Genomic DNA, 27,550 nt, shown 5'->3' with positions numbered 1-27,550 from the left:
GGGTGTTCGCTGCGGCCTGAGCCCAACCCTCGGTGGGGCCGGAACTCAGGGCACACAGGGCAGGGACTAGACTGTAATAAGGAGACAAGGGTGGCGAAGGGCTCTGAATATCAGGCCACCTTCTGGAGCCTAAGGGTTGTCTGTGAAGGTTGTAAGGAAACACATTTTGAGATGGACAGTGTTGTACAAATATGCAGTGGGGGGCGAGCTCCTCAAAGCCTGGATCTCTGAGCCTTGCAAGGTTGTACAGTGAGATGACTTTGCTCCAGCCCTTCATGAGCCCCCCAAACCTGAGCTGCCCACACCCTCTGCCTGCCCCCCTCTGTCCTCGCTTCCCAGGTGGCTTGGGCAGGATTGGATGCAGCGGCTGGCCGAGGACCTATGCCGGCCCTCCCGGGATGCTTCCACATCTCTCTGGGATGGGCTCTCATGGCAACAGATGGCTCTGTGGAGTGAGAGGTTTGGGTGGTTTTCTTTCTATTTCCTCACTTTGGTTTTGGATACTGGCTTTCTGTCTTAATACTCGGGGTCTCCTCTAGTCCTTTTTAGAAACAGAGAGTGTGTTCATGTTGCAATAAACCACCTAAGACTCCCCGCAAAGGCAGGTCAAACCCTTCTGGAAGACGTGGGGAAGCTTCTGGAAAGCCTCTTACCTGCGATGTCACAGAGTTCCGCATCTGAGGCGTTCGCCAACGCCTCCTCCAGCTCTGGCTCCAGGGTCACACTTTCCAGCACAGGATCCATCGGCTTCTGCTTGGGGACCCAGACCTTTCCTGCAGAACACGAGTGCCCGTTACAGGGCATGCCACTGTGCTGGGGCAGTCTCTGGTGATGGCCCCAGGTGGACTGTTCCAGAACCCTGAGGGCCGCGCCGAGACTCACTTGCTTCACGTTTCTCCCTCTGGGCACCCAGTGCCAAACTTCCCCAAGGAACAAGAATCAAAGATCTCCAACAGAGACACCTCTCACATTTGAAAAGAAGGACTTTCAAGCTTGGTCAAACTAGACTGCTCACTATTGAAAACCCTAGTCATTAATGAAAACAACCTGGAAGTAGGCAAGAGCTACAAAAGAAAAATGTAATTGAATGTCAGGCTCTGGGGTACCCTAACCGAGCGTTCGGATATGAGAGAAAAATTTAGAAACATCTCTAAACAAAATAAACAAAATACACTCAGATTATTAAATGAATAGGGAGCAAAAATGTATCCCCGTCTCATGGGACATTATATTTTTAAAGTGTCAGACTCATGACTGGACTAAGGGAGCAAAGAGGCACACAAGGAAGGTCACTGCACGGATCACCAATAGGGGGTTGTTGAAGAAATTACGGGACATCTATATGAAGGAGTTCCCGCAGTTATTACAATGGATGATGGAGATGTCTGCTTACAAAAAATGATATGCCCAAGACATAATGTGAGAAAAAGCAAGTCTATAAAAGAGCATGAACAATTTAATTCCATGTATGAAAATTGCATTCGTTCATTCGTTCATTCATTCATCACACTGGATATTTACTGGGTGCTTCGTAAGTGCCAGGCACCTTTCTAGGGGCCAGGGGGGCAGCACTGAACAATTTACAATTTAGTGAAAGGAGACAGACAGTGAACAATCATGCAAAGATATCACATGGTATTAGGCATTGTGGAGGAAAATAAAGCAGAGCAAAAGACCAGGCAGTTCCAGGCTGGGGTCCTGTTGAGGTGAGCACTGCTTTTTTTTGGGTAGGGTGGTCGGGGAAGGCCTCACTGAGATGATGGCCTATGAGCTGGGACCCGACAGAGGGAGAAACATGCCCCGAAGATTGGCTGCAAGACAAGGATGCCTGCCTTCACCGTGGTTGTTCAATGTTGCACTGAAAGTTCCAGTAAGAGCAAATGGACAAGAAAAAAAAATGGCATCCACACTGGAAAGGAAGAAGTAATATTAACTCTGTTTGTAGATAACATGATCTAATATGCAGAAAACCCTAAAGATTCGACAAAATGCTGTTAGGACTGATAAACACTGTTCAGAGTAGGTTACAGAGTACAAGATCAATGTACACAAATGGGTGGTGTTTCTGCCCAGCAGCAAGGAGCAATCTGAAAGGAAAACTAGAACAATAATTTCATCTACAATAGCATTCAGAGGAATAAAATGCTTAAGGATAAGTTTAACCAAGGAGCTGAAGAACTTGTGCGAGGAATATTAGAAAACATTGCCAAAAGAAATTAAAGAAAACCTAAATAAATAGAAAAATATCCCAAGTTCATGGATTGGGAGACAATATTAAGATGGCCATACTGCCCAAAGCAATCTCTAGATTCAACGCAACTCTTATCAAAATTCCAATGGCCTTTTTTTTTTTTTTTGCAAAAATAGAAAAACCATTTCTCAAAGTAATAAGGAATCACAAGAGGTCCCAAAAAGGCAAAACAATCTTGAAGGAAACAAACTTGGAGGGCTCAGACTTCCTGATGTCAAAACTTACTATAAAATTTTTTTTTTTTAAAGATTTTATTTATTTGACAGAGAGAGACATAGCGAGAGAGGGAACACAAGCAGGGGGAATGGGAGAGGGAGAAGCAGGCTTCCCGCCGAGCAGGGAGCCCGATGTGGGGTTTGATCCCAGGACCGTGGGATCATGACCTGAGCTGAAGGCAGGCGCTTAATGACTGAGCCACCCAGGTGCCCCAAAACTTGCTACAAATTTAAAAAGTGTGTCACTGACAAGGATAGACATCTAGACAATGGGATAAGATTGGGAGTCCATAAATAAACCCATACATCCATGGAAAATTGATTTTTGACAAGGGTGCCAAGACCATTCAATAGGGGAAAGAATAATTTCTTCAAGAAGTGGTGCTGGGGGCTGCCTATGTGCTCAGATGCCTGGGCTGCATCCGATTCTTGGTTTCAGCTTACGTCATGATCTCAGTGTCATGAGATTGAGCCCTGCGTCAGGCTCCACACTCAGTGTGGAGTCCGTATAAGATTCTCATTGCCTCTCCCTCTGCCCCTCCCCACTGCACTCTCTCACTCACTCTATCTCTAAAATAAATAAATAAATCTTTAAAAAAAGAGAAGAAAAAGTGCTGGGACCGGACACCCATATGTAAAGGATGAAGCTGCACCCCTATCTCACACCATATACACAAAAATGAACCGAATATGGATCAATGACTTAAATATAATAGTTATAACTATAAAACTCTTAGAAGAAAACCTACACATAAATCTTCATGACTTTAGATTTGGCAACATATTCTTAGATATGACAACAAAAGAAAAAATAGATCAATTGGACTTTATCCAAATTTAACACCTTTGTCCCTCAAAGGACATTATCAAGAAAGTAAAAAGACAACATACTGAAATCACCTGATAGGGTCCAGTATCCAGAATATTTTAAAAAAATTTTACAGCTCAACAGCAAAAAAAATAACCAATTTAAAAATGGACAAAGAACTTAAAGACATTTCTGCAAAGAGGATATTCATATGGCCAATATGCACCTGCAAAGATGCTCATCATCATCGGTCATTAGGGAAATGCAGATCAAAACCACGATGAGATGCCACTTCACACCCATGAGGATGGCTACAATAAAAACCAAAATGGAGAATAACAGATGTTGGCAAGGAAGTGCAGAAACTGGAATCTTTTTGATTGCTGGTGACTGTGTAAAATGGCACAAACATGGAATTACCATGTAATTCCACTCCTGGGATTATAAACCCCAAAGACTTGAAAACAGGTACTCAAACAAATACCTGTACAGGAATGTTCATAGTAACACTAATCACAATAGCCACAAAGTGGAAACAACCAAAATATTCATCAGTAGATGAATGGATAAACATTATTTAATATTGTTCAGTCATAAAAGGGAATGAGTGAGTCTCAAAAACAATATGCTAAGCGAGAGAAGCCAGACACACAAAGTCACATATTATATGATTTAATTCATAGGAAATATCCAGACTAAGTAAAGCCGTAGAAACAGACTGATGGTTGCCAGGGGCTGGGGGCAGCAGAGACTGGGGACTAACTGCTTATGGGGCACAGGGTTTTATTTTGGAGTGATGAAAATGTTTTGGATCTACATAGAGGTGGGGGTTGCACAACATTGTGGATGCACTAAATGTCACTGAATTGTTCCCTTTACAATGGTTCAATTTATGTTATGTGAATTTCACCATTTTACCAAATTAAAAAAAAAAAAATTCACTTTGGTTATTGATTGAGAATCGCCTGAAGGGGGGCGAGGATGGGAGCCTGGAGCTGGTGAAACTGGAAAAGGGCAAAACATGCAAAGAAAACAAAATGGTTAAAAAGAACATCTGCTGTAAAAATGACTGATGCAATGAGTAGGCTGGCCCTTCAATAAATGTATCAGACCTGTGGTTTCTTACACCCCTGCAGCAAGTGTCTCCAGCAAGGGCAGTGGTTTGAAGACACAAGAGGGGCTTTGGACTTCCTCCCTTCCTTCATCTTATTAATTGGAATGTGGATGTGATGACTGGAACTTCAGCAGCCAGATGGACCATGAGGACAAGGACATATTGCAGGGGTGGCAGAATGAAAAACTGGAAAGGATCTTGATTGCTAATGTCAGGGAAGATGCCCTACCAGCCCAGAATGCCTAACCCTGCAGCCAGGCGAAAGAAGTTAAACTTTTATCTTGATTAAATCTCTCTTATTTTACTTTTCTCCTCAGCACATTCAGTCAAATCTAATTCTGCATGGAGAATTCAATATAATTCTGCATTAAAAATATCTGGCATGAAGCTTTATTCTGATTCCCCCACTTGGGTGAGAGTGAATGAAAGTCCAGATTCCTCAGGACTTTGTACCAGTTTATGGCTCCCCCGCCTTCTGTTTGGTCTTGTGGAGACTGGGGTGCTGTTTCCCCTCAACTTTGGCTAGTTCTAGGCCCGGCACTGAGTAAATAAATGCTCAGTGAGGGCTAGACACCATGGCCCTGAGTCTGCCTGTTCGAGTCGGAAGGTCCCCTTCCCCAACTCTCTGCTGAGACCCCCCCCCCCACTTATTCAAACTGTAAAGACTCCAACAATCATCACGTAAATACTTTATGATGAGGATGCTGCTGGTGGTGATGATGATGATAAGTCTCTTAGGTGTGCCGCTATATGGAAACAGAACAAATTCTAGCTACCCTTCTTGGGTCAGTGTGGTTTTTCATGAAGGCTGTCAGGCTCTGGGAGTCTGGAGAGCGGTTCCTGGCGCCATGCCAGGCCAGCATGCCACGGAGGGGCAGCAGGATTGGTCTGTGTACCGCCCAGATTCCCTTCCCCACCCCCACCCCCAATCTCCAGCTCCTTCCCTCGCAGGGCGGTGGGTATATGGGGCCATGGACGCCAGCAATGACTCACCCGCAGTCCACCCAGGTATGCTCCTGACTCTCGGTGTCCCCATTTTTCAAATGTGCAGGTGGGACAATGGGAGGCCCAGTAAGGCCGCATGAAATCCAGAGATTCTATTGTGTCTATCTGCTGCACAGAAATCGCTCCTCGAGGCACAAGTGCCTTGCTTAAAAACCTCTCGTGCCCACACTCTCAGCCGGGCACACCCGGCCCTTATGGTCAGGGCCTCCTTCCTCTGCCGCTCCCCCAGGGGTGCCGCAGACCACACAATCCTCCCGACGTTCTGTAACCCAAATAAATGCCCCTTGGCCTTCCCTGACCTTCCCAGTTTTCTGTAAAATCTGGACTGAGCTCCGAGTCCAGGGTTTGTGATGGCTCAAACTCCTCCCCATGAGGCTACCTCTGCTTGCTTTTTCATTTGATTATCACACGACAGGGATACAGAGATAAATGCCACAGATGTGGACCCTGGGCTCATCACGTTTATAATCTTGGGGGTGGGGAGAGTGGAAGAGACTGCAAATAAACATTTACACAATATTAATTGATTAGAATTAATGCTTTCATTCAACAAATGCTTATCGGGTGCCTACCACGTGCTGGTGTTTATTAGGTGTAGATGTAATGATGAGCCAGACAGATGAGGTCCTTGTACTTGTAGGGCTTATACTGTAAGGAAGCAACCCACAAGATTCACTGTAGACTTACTTAATTTTAACTCATTCATTCAGCAACTCTCTGTGAGCCCTATTGTATACCAGGCCCTGTGCTGGCTGCTGGGGCTGCTGTGTGAGCAAAACCAGCCCGCCCGAGTCCCTGCCCTCACAGGGCTTACAGCCAGTGGGAGAGACAAGTGATACATAAGGAGAAAACGATAAGGTGGAAATTGCTCTGAAGGACACACACGCAGGCTCCTGAGATGGTGAAGACCCCAGGGGGAGCTGAAGGGACTGCATGTCCTAAACACAGTGGACAGGAAAGTCTCCCCTGGAAGAGGAGACAGTACAGTTGAGACCAAACAGATAATAATAGCTAGTACTTACACAGCATTCGCTATGGGCCAGGCGCCCGGCTAAGTGATTTATATGTATCTTAACTCAGTCGTCATAAGAACCTCATGAGGCTGGTAATATGATCTTCTTCATCCCCATTTCACAGAGGAGGAAACGGAGGCACAGCAGATTGAAAAATGTACTCAAGCTCACACAGCTAGTAAGTGGTAGTGCCCGGACAGCAGCCAGGGTACATCTAGCTCCAGGCTGTGTTTCTAACCATTAAGCCTCTTATAGGGGAGGAAGAGCCAGCCATGAAGACAGCATGGAGCCAGAGAGCAGGAGCAGCATTCCAGGCAGAGGGAATATGTGCAAAGGTCCTGAGGCAGAAAAGAGCTTGGGATGTGTGAGGAACGGAAGGAGGCCTGTAGGGCAGCAGTGGGGTGAGCGAGGGTGAACACAATCCAAGAGGACAGCAGAACGGTTTGGAGTGCAAGGGGGAGTCCTGGAAGGGTTGGACAGTCAGGGGGTGCCTCTTTGTTCCCCAGTCTTCTAGATGGCTTGCCTTAGGCTTAGGGCAGAGAGTCTTAGAAGGACAGATGAAGGAGGGGATGCAGCTGCCAGAGAAAGGAACACTGGGGAAAGAACACGGACAGTGAGGGTGGAGGTAGGTGAACTTGTTCCCAGTTTGCACAGGACAGGCCTTGTGCAGGCCTATGTCCTGATGTCATGATTAATAGTTTCCGCTTTCATTTTCAAAGGTGACTACATTTGTATGAAAGATAATCAGGACACCCCGGCTAAAGGGGATTTAGGGGAAAGTTTTGCTGGTTTGGGTACGTATCACACTTTCCTTAGTTTACCCAAAACTTCACTAAATCTACGTCATGCGTTGATGCCTTTGGTGTTGGGTTTGTGAATGTGGGCGGGGCAGGCATGAGGGCAAGGAGGCCCAGCCACCATGGCTCAGCGCAGGGCCTGGCGTACAGGCGGCACTCGACGATGCATGGGCAGTGACGTATTCATAAGAGCAACATTATTCAGTACCTCGCTTTTCCCCTGTGTAGGGGACCAGATCTTCTCGGTCTTTAAACTCCTTTGCTTGCTTTTCCAAGTGATCCAAGAGCTCCTCCCTTTTAAAGGGGCCCGTGGGCGCCTTGGTGGTCTGATCCTTCTGCCTCAGGCCCGCAGGCAGCAGTGCATTCTACAGTGGAGGTTGTGGGGCCAGGTGACACAGAGAGAGAGAGAGAGAGAGAGAGAACGAGAGAAAGAGAAAGAGAGTGGTCAGCTGCTGAAGACTTGCATTTCTCCCAAAATTCATCTTTGACCAATGGGACCTCAGAGCCCATCAAATCAATCCAGGTCACTCATTTACATGTGAGGCATCTGACACCCAGGAGGGGCAGGGACTTGCCCAAGGTCACACAGCAGATGACGGGCATAGCTAGGCTAGGACTCAGGTCTTCATTGTCTAGAGTCTCTAAGCCTTCGATGTTTCTGAAGGCAAAGGGGTGAGGAGGTAGCCGACACAGGGCTTGGCAGACAGGGACACTCCAAGAGCGTCTGTGAGTATGAATAGGATTAAGTTGGTGTTTGGATGCAGGAGGATAATTATAGCTATTGTGCATACAGTGGCTGGGGTGAGAAGAAGCCCAAGGGCCATGAGTTAGGGCCCTGAATGCAGAATCAGGCAAGAAGTATCAGACCCAATACCCAAGCGGGGAAAGGCTCAGCAGAGCTGTGGGGGTGGGTGAGGCGTGCTTTCAGGCTGCAGCCCTGGCCAGCCCTCCCGGCTGCTTTCCACCCTGCTGACAGGCCATGTGCATGCCACTCTGGTGTTAAATATTTTGAACGTCGCCCTTGGAGATGGGTGTCTCAAGAAAGACAGCATCAGCCAATCATCGTGTTCCTTCTTCAAACATGGTTAGGCTTCTAGGTGTGGGATTGCTACTAAAGCAGCAGACAAGAATCAGGGTAGATTTGAATCACATGAGCTTCCCTTACCTCAGCCCACCCGTGCCTTAGAGATTCAAGGAAGTTTATGGTTGTAAGGATGCTTAGAGACTGTCTAGTGCACACACCTTCCCTTCAAGAGGAAACTGAGGCCCAGAGCAAGGAAAGATTTGCCCAAGGAGTTTCAGGGACAGATCTAGAACAAAAACCAGGGTCCTTCTTCAGATGCGGGGGAGAAGGGCAGTCTTCACTTCCAATCATTGCTCTCTCCCCACCCCCTTTCACTCAGGGATATAGTGGAGGATACCTGGAAGGCAGAGGGGAGCAGAATCTCACCCCACTTCTTGCCACACCCCCAAACTGGCTAACCAAGAAAGCCATCCCACCTCCAATCTCTGTATCATCAAAATGCATAGCTTCGACCACCCCCACACAGTCTGGATCCTTTGGAAAGCCCCCTCCGAGAGGGGATGATATCAGGTATACAAAGATAGCTGAGGGCCTGGCCACGGACAGCGAAAGCTCAGGAGGACAATACCACTGCTTAACTCCACTATGATTTTTCAAAGATGTTTTACCACCGTTTACCACTGCGGCACTGCTCCCCTTGGAGCCCTGGGTGCAAAAGGACTCGGGCCATGAGTCAGCAAAGATGTCTGGGAGTTGGAGCACATTACAAGAGGTCGGCCAGTAGGTAAAAAATTAAGTCATGACTGATTTGGGGGTGAGCATCAGGAACATAAGTGATGCCACAGATCCCCCAGTTTCCCTGAAGCAGCAGTGCTCAGGTACTGTCCATCACAACATGCAGGATGGATGAGGCCCACAGGTGAGGCATGCTTCCATGGGCATGGCCCGGGCGAGATGGGGTTTGTCGTGGCTAGCTGCGTGTCCACCCCTTCTCTCCTGTGGCGGGGCACTCACGGTGACTCAAGTGAGAAAGAGAACCACCTAACTGTCCTGCAAACCTCCATCTGTGATTACCCATTGAGAGCAAACCAGATTCCCTGTGACATGCGTGCACCTCACAGTTGACCGCCCCCGACAAGCTTACGCTGTCGCCTGATGTAGTGCTGACTCCAGCTATATAATCTTGGGCAGGTCACCTCATCTCACCAGGCCTCGGTTTCTATGGCTATAAAATGTGAATAATCATGGTTGCTCTCTCGGGCTTGTTGCGAAAGTTAAATTACATAATGCAGGAAGAGTGCTTAGGCCACTGCCAAGCACTCACAAATTACTACTTATGATCAGATAACATACATTTTAACAGGAGATGGGTTACCCAAATATGTACGTTGAAATGGAGATGTATTATCCAGATAGATCTCAAAATTCAAAAAATGAAGACGTTCAAATATAAAATGAAGTAAGCACTGAAAGCAAGTGTTTTCCCAATGATCCCCACAAAGGAACACCTGATAGATTGTTGTCACTGTAAAGGGTTTTGACGGCAGGAAGGTGCTGGGGCACGGGCTGGTCCCTAAAGGCTCCGTAATGGGAGAAACCCACAAGGCTTAGCTGAGGGGAAAAGGGTTTGCAAACTCACATCTCTTTTGGAATATATCTGAGAGAGGCCACTGATTTAGCTAAAGTAGGGATTCTGAACATTGGCACAATTAACATTTGGGGCTGGATGATTCCTTGTCGTGGGGGCTGTTCTAGGCATTGTTAACTGTTTACCAACATCTGTGTCCTCTGCTTAATGGATGCCAAGAGCACCTCACCTCCACGTGACAACCAAAAATGTCTCCAAACATTGCCAGATGTCCCCTGGGGAGCAAAATCGCCCCTAACTGAGAACTGTTAAATTGAAGCCCATATCATTACAATAGGGGAATAAAGATGTTTTTAATGTACTTTAAAAATATTACTTATACATCATGTTAGAGTATGGTTTCATTTATATAAATCTTTACTGAAAGCAGTTGATTTTTTTATGAAACAAAAACATCAAAGGCCCTTTCTAACTTAGCTTATTGGATTTTTAAAGTAAATATTGAGAATATCAGCCTCTTTAGGAGTTAAAGTTTTTTTCCCATAAATTGGTATATTTAATAAAACATAACGTGATATTCAATTAAAACCAAAGACATTTGCATATTTCTTAAACTCCTATTTATCATTTTAACTTGTTTTTAAAACTGGCACGTGACCTCACATGATATATAAAAATTAACTCCAAGTGGATCCAAGATCTAAATGTAAGAGCTAAGACTATAAAACTTTTAGAAGAAAACAGGCATAAATCTCTGTGACCCTAGATTAGGCAATGGTTTCTTGGATATGCTACTAAAACAATAAGCAACAAAAGAAAAAAATGGATAAAGCGACTTCATCAAAATTAAAACTGTTTATGCTTCAAAGGAGACTAGCAAGAATGTGAAACCCACAATTTGAGAGAAAATTTTTGCAGATCATCTATCTGATAAGGGTCTAGTGTTCAGAATATGTAAAGATCTCTTACAATTCAAAATATAAGTAACCCAGTTTAAAAATGGGCAAATGATCTGAATAGATGTTTCTCCAAGGAAGACATAAAAATGGCCAATACACAAATGAAAAGATGCTCAACATCATTAGCCACCAAGGAAATGCAAATCAAACCCCAGAATGAGACACTACTTCACACCCACCAGGGTGATTATAATAAAAAAGACAGATAATCACAAGTGTTTGTGAGAATAGTAAGCACATTAGCATTATTCAGAATAGACAAAAAGTTGAAACAACTCAAATGTCCATCAAATGATGAATGCATAAACAGAATATGGTATGGCCATACAACAAACTCACATCTCTTTTGGAATATATCTGAGAGAGGCCACTGATTTAGCTAAAGTAGGGATTCTGAACCTTGGCATAATTAACGTTTGGGGCTGGATGATGAAAAGAAACGTAGCAGTGATGCATTCTACAACATAGGAGAAACCTTGAACACATCGTGCTAAGTGGAAGAAGCCAGTCAAAGGAATCCATTTATATGAAGCGTCAAATCAATAGAGACAGAAAGTAGATGAGTGGTTGCCTCAAGCTGGGGAGGCTGGAGAGATATAGGGGTTTCTCCATTAGGTGATGAAAATGTTCTAAAGTTGATTGTGGTGAGGGTTGTACAACTCTGTGAAAACACTAAAAAAACCACTGCATTGTACACTTAAAGTGGGTGAATTTTAGAGTAAGTGAATTATATCTCAAATAAAGCTGTTATTTAAAAATGACATATGTTGGGGACGCCTGGGTGGTTCAGTTGGTTAAGCATCTGCCTCCGGCTCAGGTCATGATCCCAGAGTCCTGGGATCGAGCCCCGCATCAGCCTGCCTCTCCCTCTGCCCCTCCCCCATGCTTGTGCGAGCACGCTCTCTCTCTCTCTCTCTCACAAATAAATAAATAAAAACTTTAAAAAAAGGTGCATGTTAGCTAGGGAAAAATTATAAAAATGGCTAATGCAGTAGCTAAACGGTCAGGGACCTCCAGGGACAGAAGGCCCTTTGCATGCCAGTGACTGGTAGTGATGCTGGCCAAATTTAAAATGGTGTCCTGTTTGATGATGTGATGAGCCTCACTGTGTAAATTTAGTCATGGAGAAGTTAAATGGGTGAGAAAATACTGCCTTGGATCTCTCAGGACTCTTAGAACCTAAAACTGAGTCTCAGACGCAGGCTATCCAGCTGGTGAGGAAAAGAGCTCCCACAACCATTTTGTTGGTGGCTCTGACCAGGAGAGCATTTGGTGAACACGTACGTGTGGAGATGTCTCTTTCATTCCTGTATTCCTTGTTCAGTCAACAAACACCTCATGTGTCCAGGCAGTGTGCTAACAGGCAGGGCCAGGACCCCACAAAGAGATCTCTAATTTGGAGCAACCGGGGAGAGGGGCAGTCAATGGGAGAGGTAGAAGAAAATGAGAGCAGAGCGTCCATTACTGCCTGTATGGAAAACACTGCATTGTTTTCGCTTTTCGAGTTAATCAAGATCCGAAACGGGGGTCTGCTTCACTAAATAGCAAACAACAGTCTATCGCTAGCTTCTACGTTGCCAGTAAAGGTTGTATATTTCCACGATGCTTGTGGTCACTGGAACCTCGAACCTTGAAGGAATTTATCTCGTTCTCCTGATCTTAAAGTGTGCGCATGGGAAATTTGCTGGGCAAGTCCTTCTCTGTAGCTAGTTCCAAGGGACGATTCGGTCTGGCTCCCCCAGGGCACATGTCAGCTCTCCATCAGAGGGAGAGGTCTTGCCAGGCGCATGGCACACATGCATCTTCACTCCAAAGACAGGTTGGTAAGGGGTAAGGTTTGCTTTGGGAGACAACCTTGGTACCCAGGACTCAGAGCACGTCTTCACGTCCTTCCTTACACTTGGAAATGTACTCCTGTGATGAGGGCGGCTCTCTGATCTTAGGCTAAAATTATATGTGTGAGATGCTTGGGAGTGGTGGGGACTGTGGTACACTGGGGCTTCCGGTGCCTCTACACCACCCAGCTCAGAACTATCACCATATGAGAATATGGGTGGTGCTATTAGATCTGCTCATCTTTATGTGAAAGCTCTTGATTTTTAACCAACTGAGCCACCCAGGAGCCCGAAAGCTCTTGATTTTTAAACATTGACACAAAGTCCAAGTATTTTAAAAACAATGTTCAGGTCACAGAAAACACATCTGCAGGCCAGACTGGGTCTGTGGGCTGCCGTTTTGCCACATCGGATCTCAGGTTTCTATCAGACTAGAATTCAGTGTAGAGAAAATCAAGATATTCATTCATTTATTCGACAAATATCTACTCGAGTGTCTCACCCGTATCAGGCTCTGGACTAGAGGAAGAAAGAGGTATATCCATGAGTTTTCAATGTAGTGGTTTTAAAAATTATAAAAACACATGGAATTTTTAATATGTTTTTAGAAATAATCGTAGGGGAAAAATTAGGCAAGCTTTTCCTGTGGTTCCCTACTCGTGGGTTTTTAAATGGTGACTTCCTTTTAAATGCTTTTAAAATTAAAACTCAGATGTGCAGCTTGGCAGGTTATCATCTTAATTTGACTTCCACACCCGCACTCTGGAGTCCAGTTGTCCAAAGGACGATGGAAACTTTAACGGATCCTTAACGGGACTGTGAGGAGCTCTAATACCCTGCCGACAGAGGCCAGAAAGGCCAAATATCAAGCATCTGCACAATTATCATTGCTATAGATAGTTTGGGCTACGTCAGAAGCCATCTCAGCTGGGACCACTGTGGGCTTGTTCAGACATGCACACATACACAACACACAGGCACATACACTGACTCATTCACACACAAACACACACACACTATGTATTAAAGGGGCTGCAAATCTTTAAGAGAGCCTCTGGACCGATTCTTTCATTTCCAGTTGAGGAAACTGAGGCACAGAAAGAGCCAGAAAGCCTGAGTTTATATACAGACGACACTGTATATAATTAGCATGCCCAAGGATCAGTATGACCATTTCCAGGCTGGTGGCTAATCATACATGAAATGTACCCTAATCTGCTTCTTCACAGCGACAAAATAAACAAGCAACTTTATCACTTTTCTCAAATAAAGCAACTATGTCTAAGGACAAATGAATATTAAAGGTGCCCCCCGCCATGGTCCGAGCTCCAGGAGTCCTGGATTGCTGTGCCGTGACTAAGCCCCACACAACTCCCCAGAAGAGGACGGGCCGTGGAGGACAATGCCTTTACTGCATATTGGGAGCAGCCGGCCGAGGGTCAGGGAGGGGAAGGGCCTAGCTTGAGGTCAGACGCTGGACTGAGAGCCCGGGACTCTTGACTTCCAAGCCACAGAAAATGTTCCATCCCGCCTGACGGGCTTCCTCTAGGAACAGACCCTGGAAACCAGACGTGGCGCCACGTGAGAACCAGGCTTCCTCTCCAAGTGTGTTAGAAAGCAAGAGCTCACCTCCTTATCAAACCAGTCTCAGTTTACAGATGGAGAAACTGAGGCCCCGAGGCATGGAGTTCCTGTCCCGGGGTAAGAGTGAAACCCAGGAGGTTGAACTGCCCCAAATGCCCACTGACTTCTCTCCCCCTCCCGTTTTAAAGGACCTAAGCCTATCCTAGATGCCCCACCCCTTTCCACCACATCCTCAAGGCCAAACGTTTCACAGGCCAGTCAGTCACATGATTACATTTCACAAGGTATTTGGCCAAAAAACCACATTTTTCTAACTGGACTTGAGGACTTTTATTTTTCAGTTACCTGCCAGGTCTGTTTCCCCTTGTATAAAATGAGGCCCTCTAGCCCCGCAGGGCCTGGATCATACTGAGCACTCTGCCTCTGCATTCTTGACCAGCAGCTTCTAGATTCCACTAGAAATCATTCAGTGGGGCTTCAACAGAGCTTTCTTTCTTTTCTTTTTAAAGATTTTATTTATTTATTTGAGAGAAAGAGAGCACAAGAGCACAGAGGGAGAGGGAGAGGGAGAAGCAGACTCCCCGCTGAGCAGGGAGCCTGATGCGGGGCTCGATCCCAGGACCCCGGGATCATGACCTGAGCCGAAGGCAGACGCTTAACGACTGAGCCACCCAGGCGCCCTTGACGGAAGCTTGTAAAGAGGGGTCAGGATTTCAATAGGGCGCAGCATGAATATGGGCACATAGGTGTGAAAGCACAGGTTATGTTTACGAAACATTCCCCTCCCATCAGCCAGCCGGACCTCACCAACATCAGCGTCCAACCGTGTCGCTCCCCAGTCCACTCACAGATGCTCAGGGCCTCTACTAATCTACAGAGTCACAACCAAATTCATCAGCCAGGTACAGAGACCTTTTCATGATTTGACCCCAGGCTGCTCCAGCCTCCTGATCTTCCTCCTCTGTTCAAGGATTCCAGGTCCCAGCCTCTCTAGGCTGCTCCACATTCCACAGCCGCACCCTGCTCTCGAGCTGCCGCCTGTGAGCAGGCTGTGCCCGCTGCCTGGCATTCCCTCCCGCCTCCTCCCCTGCATTTGTCTTTTAAAGTCTTTCCCTTGGACACCCTGTTTGGCCTTTGCAGTGCTCTCCACATTGATCTGGAAATTCTCTGTCCAAACTCCCCTGGGCACCCTGCCAGCGCTTATATAATGTCACCCTCTGCTGTCTTGGAGCACGTCGATGCTGTCTCTCTCCCTGAGGAGACCGAGGGGGATGTATCTTCGTCTTTTCTGCCTCCCCAGCACCATGCGCCGGCCACTAAGAAAACATATTCTGAATAGTCCCAATCCAGCAACAGTGTTGCTCCAGCTGGGCAAGGAGGATGGTATTACTTGGACACCCCTCGGGTTAGCATCACACCTGCTGCCCCAAGCGATCTGTCAGGCCACCCAACTGCTGCCCCAAGCAGGTTTGGGGGAGGGGACACGTGAAAGGTGCCAGGGTGGGGGGGTCCAGGATGGGGCCAGCGTTCACAGATGGGAGTTTTAGGAAAGGCCAAGCTGGCCTTCTGTGATGTTTTCTTTAAGGGCCTGGATTTGGTTCATTTCCTCCCAATTCTTCTTACTCTGCCTTGGAGACTTTGGCAGAGCAGGACCTCAGGCCGTCAAACTGGCAAACTCATAGTGACAGCCTCCAAACGGTCCCCGATATCATGTCTCCCCTTTGCTGGTACTGAGAGCACTCTACTCTCACAGCTGAGCACAAGGCCTCTCAGATTAAAGACTACTTTCCCCAGGCTCCCTTGCAGGTAGGGTGAGCCACGTCACCAAGCTGTGGTCAATAAGAAGTGTCCAGTGGCGATTTCTAGTAATCTTCCTTAAAAGGCACTTACGTAATGGCTTTTCTCCTTTCCTTTTTCTCCCCTTTTCCTCTAGTCCGGTGCAGCGTGGCAGCTACGACGGCCATGAGGACCCTGGACCATGAGGACGAGGACTATACCCCAGGCTGGCCAGAGATGAGCTGGATGGAACCTGGGACTTGGGGAAGTGTGGGGAGCTGAGCTCCATACCAGCTCTAAATGGCGCACTTCTGGACTTGAACTTGAGGGATGAATAAACCACTGCTCAAGTCACGTTATTTTTAGGGTCTTACACTTGCCGCCAAACTGCATCCTAACTGACAGCCTGGGTTCTCATCCCAGGGCTCTGGAGCGACAGACGGTGTGCTCGGTGCTCTCGGACTTTGGCATCTCCTTCTCTAAAATGAAGTTCAAAAGCCTTTTTTAGCTTCAAACCTCAGAATAAAGGTGTGGACTCCATACGGATGCAGCTTACTGCCAGTTAGTTTTATCATCATAGGGCATAATTATTCATTTCTGTTCAACTGAACAGACACTGGATTATGGGGACACTCAGAATATCTGCATCTGATTGCGCAAGCTGTGTACCGCACAACTCCAAGGACATTATTTGCTCTCTGGTTTATGTGAACAACGTCTCCTGCAAAGCGCAACTTCCACAACTGTCCCTGGATGCCCTGTATCTGGTGGCACAATGTGGCTCCAAATTCAAGAGGCCTAGATTCTAGTGGGCAAATCATAGATTCAGGTTCAACATTTATTCATCTGTTACTATGTGCCAGGCATTGGGCTAGGCGCTTTTCATGTATCTAACCATACTTCTAGCTATTTGTGTACGTGTGTGTATGTAAACAAACACAAAATCCTGTCATTCAGAACAGAGCTAAGTTGCAAACTAGGAGGCCTACAGTCCAATCAAATGTCAAAACTTGGGTTGGTTTGGTCTGTGCATTTAAATGTGGCATCAACATTTTAAAATAGGGAACTTTCACATAAAACTTCAGATTTCCAGGGGCGCCTGGCTGGCTCAGTCGGTTAAGCATCTGACTCTTGATTTCTGCTCAGATCATGCTCTCAGGGTCGTGAAATTGAGCCCTGCATCGGGCTCTGCCCTGGGTGTGGGACCTGCTTGAGATTCTCTCCCTCCCTCTCCCTCTCCCCTCCCCCTAAAACAATTTCACATTTCCAGTATCTCTGGAAAAATTCAATGATCTGGCAAAAAATTCAATGGCCTTCCCTTCCACATCAGCAACAACAGGTGGGGCTGAACAGCAAGCACCCTTTAGTCAAATACAAACTCTCCTGTTTGCCTCAGTCCCCACCACGCCCTACTGTCGCTGACACAGAGGTCTAGAATCAGTTACTATTCATCATTGACTGTGTTGTTACTTTTCTTCCTGGGAGGTTAAGTTGCAAGTGAAAACTTTCTTATGTCCACATCTCTTTTAAGAGTGGAAAAGTGAAAGATGAACCAGGAGGGCCACGTGCCTTGAGGAACTGAAACATCTTCCTTCCTTCACTTGTACTACCTCTACCTGATGTAGGTGATTGGTTTGCTGCCTCTCAAGTAGAAAGTCTTCAGTAGAAGAGGAGAGATGAGGAAGAGACGAGGGGGTGGGAAGGCAGGGTTTAAACTTTATCTACAGGGGTGTCTGGGTGGCACAGTCTGTTGGGTGTCTGATGCTTGGTTTCGGCCCAGGTCATGATCTCAGGGTTTTGGGATCGAGCCCTGCATCCAGCTCCACGCTCTGCATGGAGTCTGCTTGAGATTCTCTCTCTCCCTCTGCCCCTCGCCCTCCACGCTCTCTCTCTCTCTAAAATAAATAAAATCTTAAAACTTTATCTACGGTGATTTTTTTTCTTTTTAAGGGTGATCTGAATAAAATAAGGTAAAATTTTTACTTTTGTTCAATCTAAATCCTGGGAACATAAGTATCGTCTGTACTCTCCTATGTGTTTTGAATGTTTCCTATTAAAAATGTCAAAATCAAAACAGAAATTGCTCAGTTTCCTCAGTGTGGGGCAGGTGCAGTGCTGTGGGTTGGGGGGGGCAGGGAAGTTGGACCTTGAAAAATGGGAGGCTTTTGAACCGAGGGGAAAGGGCTGTGGGACCAAGATGTCCCCTAGCAAAGAGGCAAGGTGGGGGGTGGAAGAGAAAGGAGGGATTTCCGGGGAGGCTGGAGAGGGGTGCAGGGAGGTAGTCATGGGGCCAGAAGACAGAGGTTAGGGTGGGGACACACTGACACCTGGCCTCGCTCACCCTCACCCTGCCAGGCCCATCCTTGGCTCTGTACATGGCCGGCAGTGTTTCTAAGGATGTGTGCCTATTTTTAGAGCAGAGATTTATTTCTTTCCATTTCAACTGTTTACTTCTGTCCTGGGCTCACAATTCTGCTGGTTTGTGTTACAAGGGAGAACCATAGCCCTGTGGACCAAATTTGGCTGCTTCCTGCATGGCCAAGAGCGTCTCCTCGCTTACAGGGTACCATCTGGAGAGTAGGGAGGATTTTATGATTTTGTGGAATCTGATGGGAAGCAAAGTTGTGTGACAGGAAGTCCCCCATTCTCTTCCTGGGTCTGCGGCTGACCTGCTGTGTGACCTTGACTAAGAACATTGCCCTCTCTGGGCTTCAGGGGGGTTTTCCCGTTGTTTTGATTTTTCATCACTACAATGTCAATACTACTTCTTACATCATAGGGTTGGTGTGAGGATTCAGTGAAATGCATAAAGCACCAAGTGAATGACGTGTGTCCAGGAGGGACCCCATAAATGAGAGCTTCTTTACCTGCATCATACATGCAGGGGGCGGGGGAGGGAAGGTTAGATGGTTTCTAAGGGTCCTTTCAGTGCTGCGAGTCTAGAGTTCTAGGTTTTTGTCTCCATTGTTTCTTCTTGCAGTTCATGGCCCCTGTTCTCAGAGCTCTTTTTTTTCTTTTAAAGATTTTATTTATTTATTCGAGAGAGAGAGCACAAGCAGGGGGGAGCGGCAGAGGGAGAAGGAGAAGCAGACTCCCCACTGAGCAGGGAGCCCAATGTGATCCCACCACCCTGGGATCATGACCTGAGCTGAAGGCAGACGCTTAACCAACTGAACCACCCAGGTGCCCTGTTCTCAGAACTCTTGATGCATTATGGACTAAGAGAAACAGGTCTGCCTGAGCTTAGCCTCCCACTTACCAGCTGTATGATTCTGGTCATCCATTTTTTTTTTTTACGATGGTATGGACCCCAAACTTTAAGGACCGATCTCACAGGATCCTCATAGTGATCCTCGTAGAGATGATGCCCATACAACACTTAGCACAGTGACTGGCCTGTAAAAAGCCCTCCACAGAGAAAAGAGCTATGATTATTATTTTTTGGGCCCTGCAGGGGACTGTTGCTTTCCACTCTTGTTTCTGTGGCTATAAAGGGCCAAAGCCTCCCAATGGCTGACTTCAAAACCAACTCACAGCACCCGATTTCTTTATAAGGTTGGGATTATCTCTACCATCTTCCCTCCTGCTAATATTTTAATCCTTTTACTGAGACACTTAAGAAAAATTCTTCCTTTTCCCCAAAGCTTCATTATCAAGCAATATTTACAAGTAAATTCTTGATCTTGATGGTATTTTTCTTTCTTTTTTAGAAGATTAGTATTGATGGTGAAACTAACATAACAACTTCAAAGGAAATCATGTTGGAAAAGAACAACTTGCTGGTTATTCCCCACCCGGGCCCTGGCAGGCTCCAGCCCACAGGTGCTCCCAGGACGTGGTGGTTAACAGCACGGGCTCTAGGGGCAGGGCTGGAGGCTGGAAGCCCAGCACCATCTGTGTTACATCCTGGTCAGGTTACCTCATCTCTCTGAGCCTCAGTTTCCCCATCTTTAAAATGGGGCCCATGACCGAACCTCTCAGAGGATTAAATGAGATCATCCACACAAAGCTTTGCCCATGGCGCAACCAGTAAATGTTAACTACCTACTGATCCCATAAGAACGCATACACGGCTCCCTGCACAAGTCACAGTGTGACCCGTCAGTCTTCAATGTTTCTGTACGTTGTCCATTTTCCCCACTGCCTGGTGCAAAGGCAATCTGAACCAAGGAGTTGGCTGGGCTTCAGAGCAGCATCCACTTAACTCCAGAGAGACGAGAAAGGGCAGATCCTCTTGGGGAATCAGTCAACAGTGGATACTTTTAGCACATGGAGCATTCCTCTCCCGTGGGAGTCCAAGTGCAACAATCTCATGATAAGCTCAAGTTTTTCCAGGCCACGGAGTGAGAGATAGAAAGTTTCAGGGACTTTTTTTTTTTTCTTGCTTTCTTTCTTTCTTCTTCTTTTTTTTTAAATTTTTTTATTTTTTTATGTGCACAAGCTTGGAACCCTCTGCTGCAAACAAAGCTGCTTTCCAACTCCGAGTACTGTACTCTGTCACGTGACACTGAGGCTTAACAGCTGCATCACTGAAACCCTAACCCCCCGAAGTGTCAGCTGAATTCAGGTAACAAGGCTGCCAGGAACTGCTCATCAAATCATAGCTGGTTAGAGCTGGAGGGGGTGTCAAGAGGCATCTAGGCTGACTGCACCCCTTTTACAGATAGGGAAACTGAGCTCCAAATAGGGAAGACACATGCCTGAGTTGGGAGCAGAGCCAGGACCGAACACAGACTTCTGCATTTCAGGTTGCTTCCAGGAAGAAAGGAGGATGATTTTCATCCAGCACTTACCCCAGTTACAAAACCAGAGCACAGCTGTGGCTCAAACTATCTTTCTGAGACCCCCATGAAGCTTCAGAGTGGCTCTCAGAACCGTGTCATGGCTCATCCACTGCCTAGGGGTGGGATGTTGGACAATTTGCTTCACCTCTCAGTTTTCTTGTCTGCAAAATGGGGCTGATAACAGTGCCTGCATCACAGGATTATGATGATGGTTGAATGAATGAAGATTTTCCAAGTGCTTAGAACAGTGCCTGGGCATAGGAAGTGCCATATAAGCACCTGTTAAACAGAAATGAAAGCAGAAGCCATATAGAGTGTCCCAGACAGGGCAGTGGACCTGGGGCCTGGTCTGGTTCTGTTTGGACGTGTGACCTAGAGCAACCTCCTTCCCCTGTCTTGGTCAGCTCCTGCTCTCAAAGTTGGGGGCATGGACTCTTCTGGTCCCTGTGCTCCTCCCAGATGGCTGGCACCGAGACCTCTTCTGGTCTGCATACCTTTGGCTTCTCCCTGTGCTGACCTCAGAACACGGGCCAAGGGCAGGTGAAACTGAGCTGGAATGTTTGTGCTCTCAGAAAGTAGGGAGGCCCCCTAGATCTTTTCAAAACTCACATACTGACTTGCAAATCAGGTAACAGAGACATCTCCGTGAAGGGGCCAATTGTGCGGCTGGGACAAAAAAAAAAAAAAAAACCCACTGGTCTCTGTTATCTCTTATCCTCTCTCTGACTTCTCTTTCCTTGTTCTTGAACTTAGAGAGAAAGGGGTCTTTGAAAATGTCCATTTTGAAATCACAATGGTATGAGAATCACGGGTCTCTTGATTGCTCAACCCTCCTCCAAATCCAAAAGCACATTTATTTTCTTCTTGCCGGAGTGGAGGCTGAGAGAGCACTCGGAGCCTGTCTGGAATCTGAGTCTCCACACCCTGGTCCTGTGACCGGGGCAAGTTAGTTTCTGGGCCCCAGGTTCTCTGTCCCTCCCGTGGGCACCCGCCTTCCTGTAGATCTTCTGGGAGGAGGACTAGGGGCGCTGGCTGTGTGAGAGGGAATTTGCTACTGAGGCCAGAGACCTTGATATTTGGGGTGGGGGCACTGGGGGAGCCCTTTGCCAGGTTAGAGCTGAAACAGAGCTCCCAGCTGGGGCTCCAAGAGGCCTTAGGTAGGGGCTATACTCCAGTCCTGAGAGGCCTTTTCTACCTGCCCCCTGCCCCCTTCAGGTCTGAGGCTTGGCTGGGACCTTTGGCACCATCTGCCTGACTTGCAGACACAGCTTCATTTAACCCCATCCCCCCCCCCCCCCCCCCCCCCCCCCCCCCCCCCCGCAGGGGAACAACTCCAACAGCCAGATGGCCAGAGGCACAGGCCTTCACTTCATTGCCCTGGGGACAGAAAGAGTCTGCAATATGGTAGAAAGTCTGTGGAGAGGGGCAGGGCCCTTCCTTAGCTTCAGAAAGGAACTGTCCCACCACCAGCCGGGCCTTTTGCCTCCCACCCATGTCGCTGGCACCTCCTCTGGTCCATCTTTCCTCAGAGTTCCTGAAACCAGCAAGCCCACCGAGTCACTGCCCCTCAAAGATTCCTCGGGCCTACAGAGAAAAGTCTAAACTCTCCGGGTGGCCGTGCATCCCATGCCTCCCCCCTCCACCATTATCCAGCCGAAACCTCCAAGGTCAGCTAACGCCCCGCAGAAACTGCACTGAGATTCTAATTACCGCTGTCCCCAGTTACCTTCCGTACGAGAGCCTTTGCTCATGGCCTCCATTTGGCCTAGAATTCTTTGTTTTTATTCTTGACTCAGAAAAATCCCAGGGCCCAGTTCCCAGATCACCTGGCCTGTGAAGCCTCTACCGGTAAGAATCAGTCGTCTCCCTGAGCTCCCTGTCTGTGCCCGTCCAGGACGCTGTTCATCAGGCCTGCACGCCCCGGCCTGAGCCGACTGACAGGAGGGCAGGGTCCCTGCCAGGGTCCCCTGGGGTGGCCCGCACAGGGCCTGGCACCCGCAGGCAACTACACCATATTTACTGAGCTGACAAAAGTAGCTAATCCCCCTTTGGTTCTCACTTTTTAAAGCTGCTTGTTCGTGTAATTCTATGTGACAGTGGTCTAGGATCGAATTAGAACAGAATCACCTCATAGCAATAAAGCTGGGAGCTTGGTTATTCCTTGCCTATAGCGCTTGTTTTTCTTGAAGCCCAGGCTTCCGGGCAGCAGGGGTGCAGGGGAGGGAGGAGGAGACCCAAGGCTCTCGCACCAGCACTGCCTTCCAAAGCCCTGGAGTAGCCTCATCAGAGGATCCATCTCCTCTGGCTGGGCAGGGGGAAGTCATGAAGAGCAAGAGGGATTTGTCATTCTATGGGTCCTAAGATCCAGGACCCCTAGCCTAGGAATCTGGGTTTTCTAGAAAGAAGACATTTATTTGAATCTGGGGATAAGGCCAGGTTATAAGCTCATGGCAGCTGAGCCCTGAAGGGACCAACCAACTCCATCATTTCATGGATGGGGACACTGAGGCCTAGGGAAGGACAGGGACTGGCCCAAGGTCACATGGAGAGTAAGAGACAGGGCCGGGGTTGGTGCTGGGACATCTAACCTCTAGTCCTGCATTTCTCCCTCTACACTAACTGTGATTACTTGAGGGTTAGTGCAATGGTATAGTGGTGTTCTTTTCTTTATGGATCACTGTTAAACCACAGTTGAGCAATGACAAGTTTTCAAAGAAAGGTGTGAAATGTTCCATTTTTAACTAAAAATATATATAAAATGGAAAATTCACCTCATTCAGTAATATTCATTATGTACTTTCTCTGGACTGAGCATTGACCTGGGGATCTGGGTATAGATAGAAGATGCAGGCCCCTGTCTAGCAGGCCACCTGGGAATCCCTTTCTCGGCCCTGCGCACGGCTCCATGGTGGCTGGCCGAACCACAGGCTTGACCAGGGAGCCTCCTGCCGCTTGATCCTGTCATCCGGACTGCAGAGGCCAATTCTGAGCATTAAACACACTTCTTACATGTGCCAACTATTAAATGCAATGATAAAAACACATGCCCCCAACCAGTGAAAGGGACTCTTGCTGTCCTTTATTCCTCAGTTAATTCCTTCCATGACACAGGGTCCCCCACGGCCTGCAGCAGCTAGCTGGAGAGAACGGGGGAGCTCGCTTTTGCAGACAGTTGCAGTGCTTGCTAGGGAGCGATACCTCGTGGGGCTGGGACAAGATTCTCCAGAAGGCTGTATTTACTCTGAATCCATGCCCGATATCTGGTGCTGTTTCTCCCCCAGTCAGGATTCATGGAGGGGAGAGGGGCCCTCCTCACTGCTACCCCTAGTGACCCACTGGTAGCATTTTTGCTTCCTGTCCTTGTGACCTTATGCTCTTCTGGTCTAGAGGTCTTAGTCCCAAAGGGAGGAATGTTTCCGCCAGAAGACACAACACTGACTCCACTGGACTGGACACTGAGACTCCCCCCTGGCCACTTGGGGCTCCTTATGGCACTGAATCAATGGGCAGAGAAGGAGTTTCTGTACTGGCCGGGGTGAATGATGTGGAATTGGACTACTGCCCCACATCGGAGGTATGGAAGCGTCTGCCTGCAATCCAGAGACTGCCGAGGGGCTTCTTACCAGCACCATGTCCTGTGATTGGAGTCAATGGAAAATGACAACAACCCAATCCACGCAGGGCTACTACGGGCCCAGACCCTTCAGGAATGAAGGTTTGAGTCATCCAACCAGGAAAGAATCGTGACCAACAAGGTGCTTGCTAAAGGCAAAGGGAATACAGAACGGGAGTGGAAGAAGGTAGTTATAAATACCAGCTGCAAGCATGTGACCGGTTAGAGAAACAAAGACTATAATTGTCATGAGTGTTTCCTCCTTATTTTGTTTTGAACGTGTGTGTGTGTGTGAAGCAAGTATCTTTGTTTTTTTCCCCCCTCTCTTACTCTCTTATCATGTAACATAAGAGGTATTGATTTTATATCATAGTATTTAGGTATTATTAATTTTATACCATAGTACTTAAGTTATGGGATATCAAGGACAGGATTACTCAAGGATTTCACCTCCTCTTCTGGACTCTACCTTCCTCTTATGACCTCGTTACTGTCTTTATAATGAGAGAAGTAAGATTTCAGATGTGTATGGGTGCGAAGTGGACAAGGAGTAGACTTGTGATGGTTAATTTTATGTGTCAACTTGACAGGGCAACGGGGTACCCAGACATTTGGTTAAACATTTTTCTGAGCGTGCTTGTAAGGATGTTCCTAGATGAGATTAACATTTGAAACTGAAAAAAAAAAAGATTGCCTTCCCTAATGTGGGTGGGCCCCATCCAGTCAGTTGAAGTTCTGAATAAAACAAAAATCTTGACCTTCCTGACCCTCAGAACTGCCTTGAGCTGGGTAATTGGTTTTCCTCCTGCCTGTAGACTCAAACTCAAACATCGGCTCTTCCCGGGTCTTGCGCCTACCGGCCTTCAGACTGAAAGGACGCCATCAACTCCACTGGTTCTCCAGGCCTTTGGACCTAAGCTGGAACCACACTGCCCGCCCTCCTGGTTTCCAGCTTGCTGACTGCAGATCTTGGGACTTGTCAGCCTCCATAATCGTGTCCAATTCCTTACAATAAATCTCTTCCCTATATACACATCCTGTTGATTCTGTTTTAGAAAACCCTGACAAACACAACACACAAACACACGCAGGCACGCGCATGTGCGCACACGCACACACACACACACCTGCAAGGGTAGTGTTATTCCAGTGTCATTGCCATAGAGGGAAACGGGAAGTGGTAGCTACGGGAAGTCTGCCCCTGTCCCTCCCCTACGTGGTAATGGTTGCTGTCCCTGCACCTGTGATGACATGGTCCCCTTTAGTGCCTACTCACGTCAGGGTCCAGCTCATCCAGCTCATTTTCCAGGGTCCTGAGCTCTTCCTCCGTGAGGGCTCCGAGGATTTCATCTTCATCCAGGTCACGGTATTTCTCTAGTTCTCGTCTGTACGACATGGTAAGGGAATTGGTGCTTGTCTTCTGAGTTTCTGTGATCTATGACCTACCAGAAAGAGAAAAATCTTAGAAAGACCCTTCCTGGATTTTCTCTCTCAGAGCAAATCAATGTTTGGCATTCATATGGTGGCCGGGCATGTTCTATGAATCGTCAGGATAATAACTACTATAGCGGATACTCTACTAAGCTGGATTAATTTTCCAATAAAACTGTGCAAAGTGAAAGTCCTGATGGCATGTGACTGAATAAATTGTCATTGATTATACTGGCATGGCCACTAATTCCAAGTAAACAGGGGACTCTAAACGCTTATGAATCCTCGAAGACTATTTTATTCTTCAAGTCGTTCAAATGCTTTTCTGTACAACCCTCCACCCTTCACTCCATGCCCTGATGGAAAACATGAATGCTGGAAGTTCTGCCAAAGCGGATTTTATAAGAGGAGGAGCATCAGTTGAACACCTGCTGCACGCAGGTCCTTTGCCTACAACACCCTGGTCAAGCCTCACAAAAAGCAGCTAATGTTAACCACCACATCCAAGCCCTGTGTTAAGCACATCGCAAGGATTTTCTAATTTAACCTCTGAGTAGATACTTGTTGTTACCCCCATTGTATGGAGGAGGACATGGAGCTTAGATAGGTGAGTGACTCATGCAAATCACGCTACTAGGAAGTTCTAGAACCACCATATGTACCCTGATCTGCCTTAAGCCCTCTGTCCTCCCTCTTGACTAAAACTGTTGATAATATGACAAGCCCAGCTCACACATCACCTCCACTGTGAAGCCTCCATGTCCCCTCACTAAGCAAAACTCATCATGGCCCTCACGCTGGGCCCACACCCCTCCACTCAGCTCACATCCATCTCCTGTGGCGATCCCCCCAACCCCAGGCAGGGTGTCAGTTTGCTGCATCCCCCTCCCCCCAGGGCCCAACCCGGGGCCACACATGCAACAGGATGCGTTTTACTGAAATGAACCTAATGGCAGTTCCACCTGTCTTTGTTTATCCCATCAGACAACCTTGAGGAGACCGTGGGCTCTTCTCCTCTTGGAAAATGTCAGCTTGCTGCAAGAAGCTGCCAGCATCTCTGTGTCTGAGCCTGTTCTCACCCTCCCCTCCTTTCTGAGGCTGACAGGCTAAATAGTGAGGCAACAGCTCAGGACTTCCTTCGATGCTGCGGAATGGAATACACTATTGTGTGCAGCATTGGTGTCATGGGTTGAATTGTGCCCTTCAAATTCATCTGTTGAAGTTCTAGCGCCCAGGATTTCCGTGAGCCAGCACCGCTCTGCAAGTAAGATGTGCTGTTACCTGGTAGAAGAGTCATCGCAGAAATAACTCGTTCAGTTTACATGAGGTCCTACTAGAGCAGGGTGAGCTCCCAATCCAACATGACTGGTGTCCTTATAAAAAGTGGAAATTTGGACAGACACACACAGGAACACATGTGGGGATGAAGACAGAGATCAGGGTGATGCTTCCAACAGACCAAGGAACGCCAAAGACTGCCAGCAAACCACCAGACGCTGAGACAGAAGCCTGCAACAGCCCTCCATGGCCCTTGGAAGGAACCAACCCTGCTGGCACCTTGATCTTGGACTTTGAGCCTCCAGAACTTTGAGACAATACATTTCTGTTGTTTAGGCCACACAGTTTGTGGTATTTTGTTATGGTAGCCCCAGCAAAAGGATATAATCAGTATCTCCTTCATCAGCAGTTTGTGTTTTTAGACCCCTACACACACACACACACACACACACACACACACACACACACACACACA

At 47.4% G+C, this 27,550-nt stretch overlaps 1 protein-coding gene across 5 annotated transcripts in view; it reads right to left on the bottom strand.

The window, feature by feature from the left end:
• TMOD1 (tropomodulin 1) overlaps window positions 1-27,550 on the bottom strand; it is an 85,000-nt gene that overhangs the window by 37,847 nt on the left and 19,603 nt on the right. For 4 of the 5 annotated variants that reach the window (XM_032418928.1, XM_032418924.1, XM_032418925.1 and 1 more), the window contains exons 2-4: window positions 25,643-25,808; window positions 7,412-7,568; window positions 654-773 (exon numbers count right to left, since the gene is read on the bottom strand). In XM_032418928.1, coding sequence (XP_032274819.1) covers window positions 654-773; window positions 7,412-7,568; window positions 25,643-25,762 — 397 coding nt within the window. In that variant the 5' untranslated portion in view covers window positions 25,763-25,808. Of the gene's footprint in view, window positions 1-653; window positions 774-7,411; window positions 7,569-25,642; window positions 25,900-27,550 lie in introns of those variants that run through there. The other variant, XM_032418927.1, reaches the window with a different exon arrangement.

This window comes from Phoca vitulina, unplaced genomic scaffold, assembly GCF_004348235.1.
Source record: "Phoca vitulina isolate PV1807 unplaced genomic scaffold, GSC_HSeal_1.0 scaffold21, whole genome shotgun sequence".
NCBI classification, from domain to species: domain Eukaryota; kingdom Metazoa; phylum Chordata; class Mammalia; order Carnivora; family Phocidae; genus Phoca; species Phoca vitulina.
This window is presented reverse-complemented; position numbering and strand designations above follow the sequence as displayed.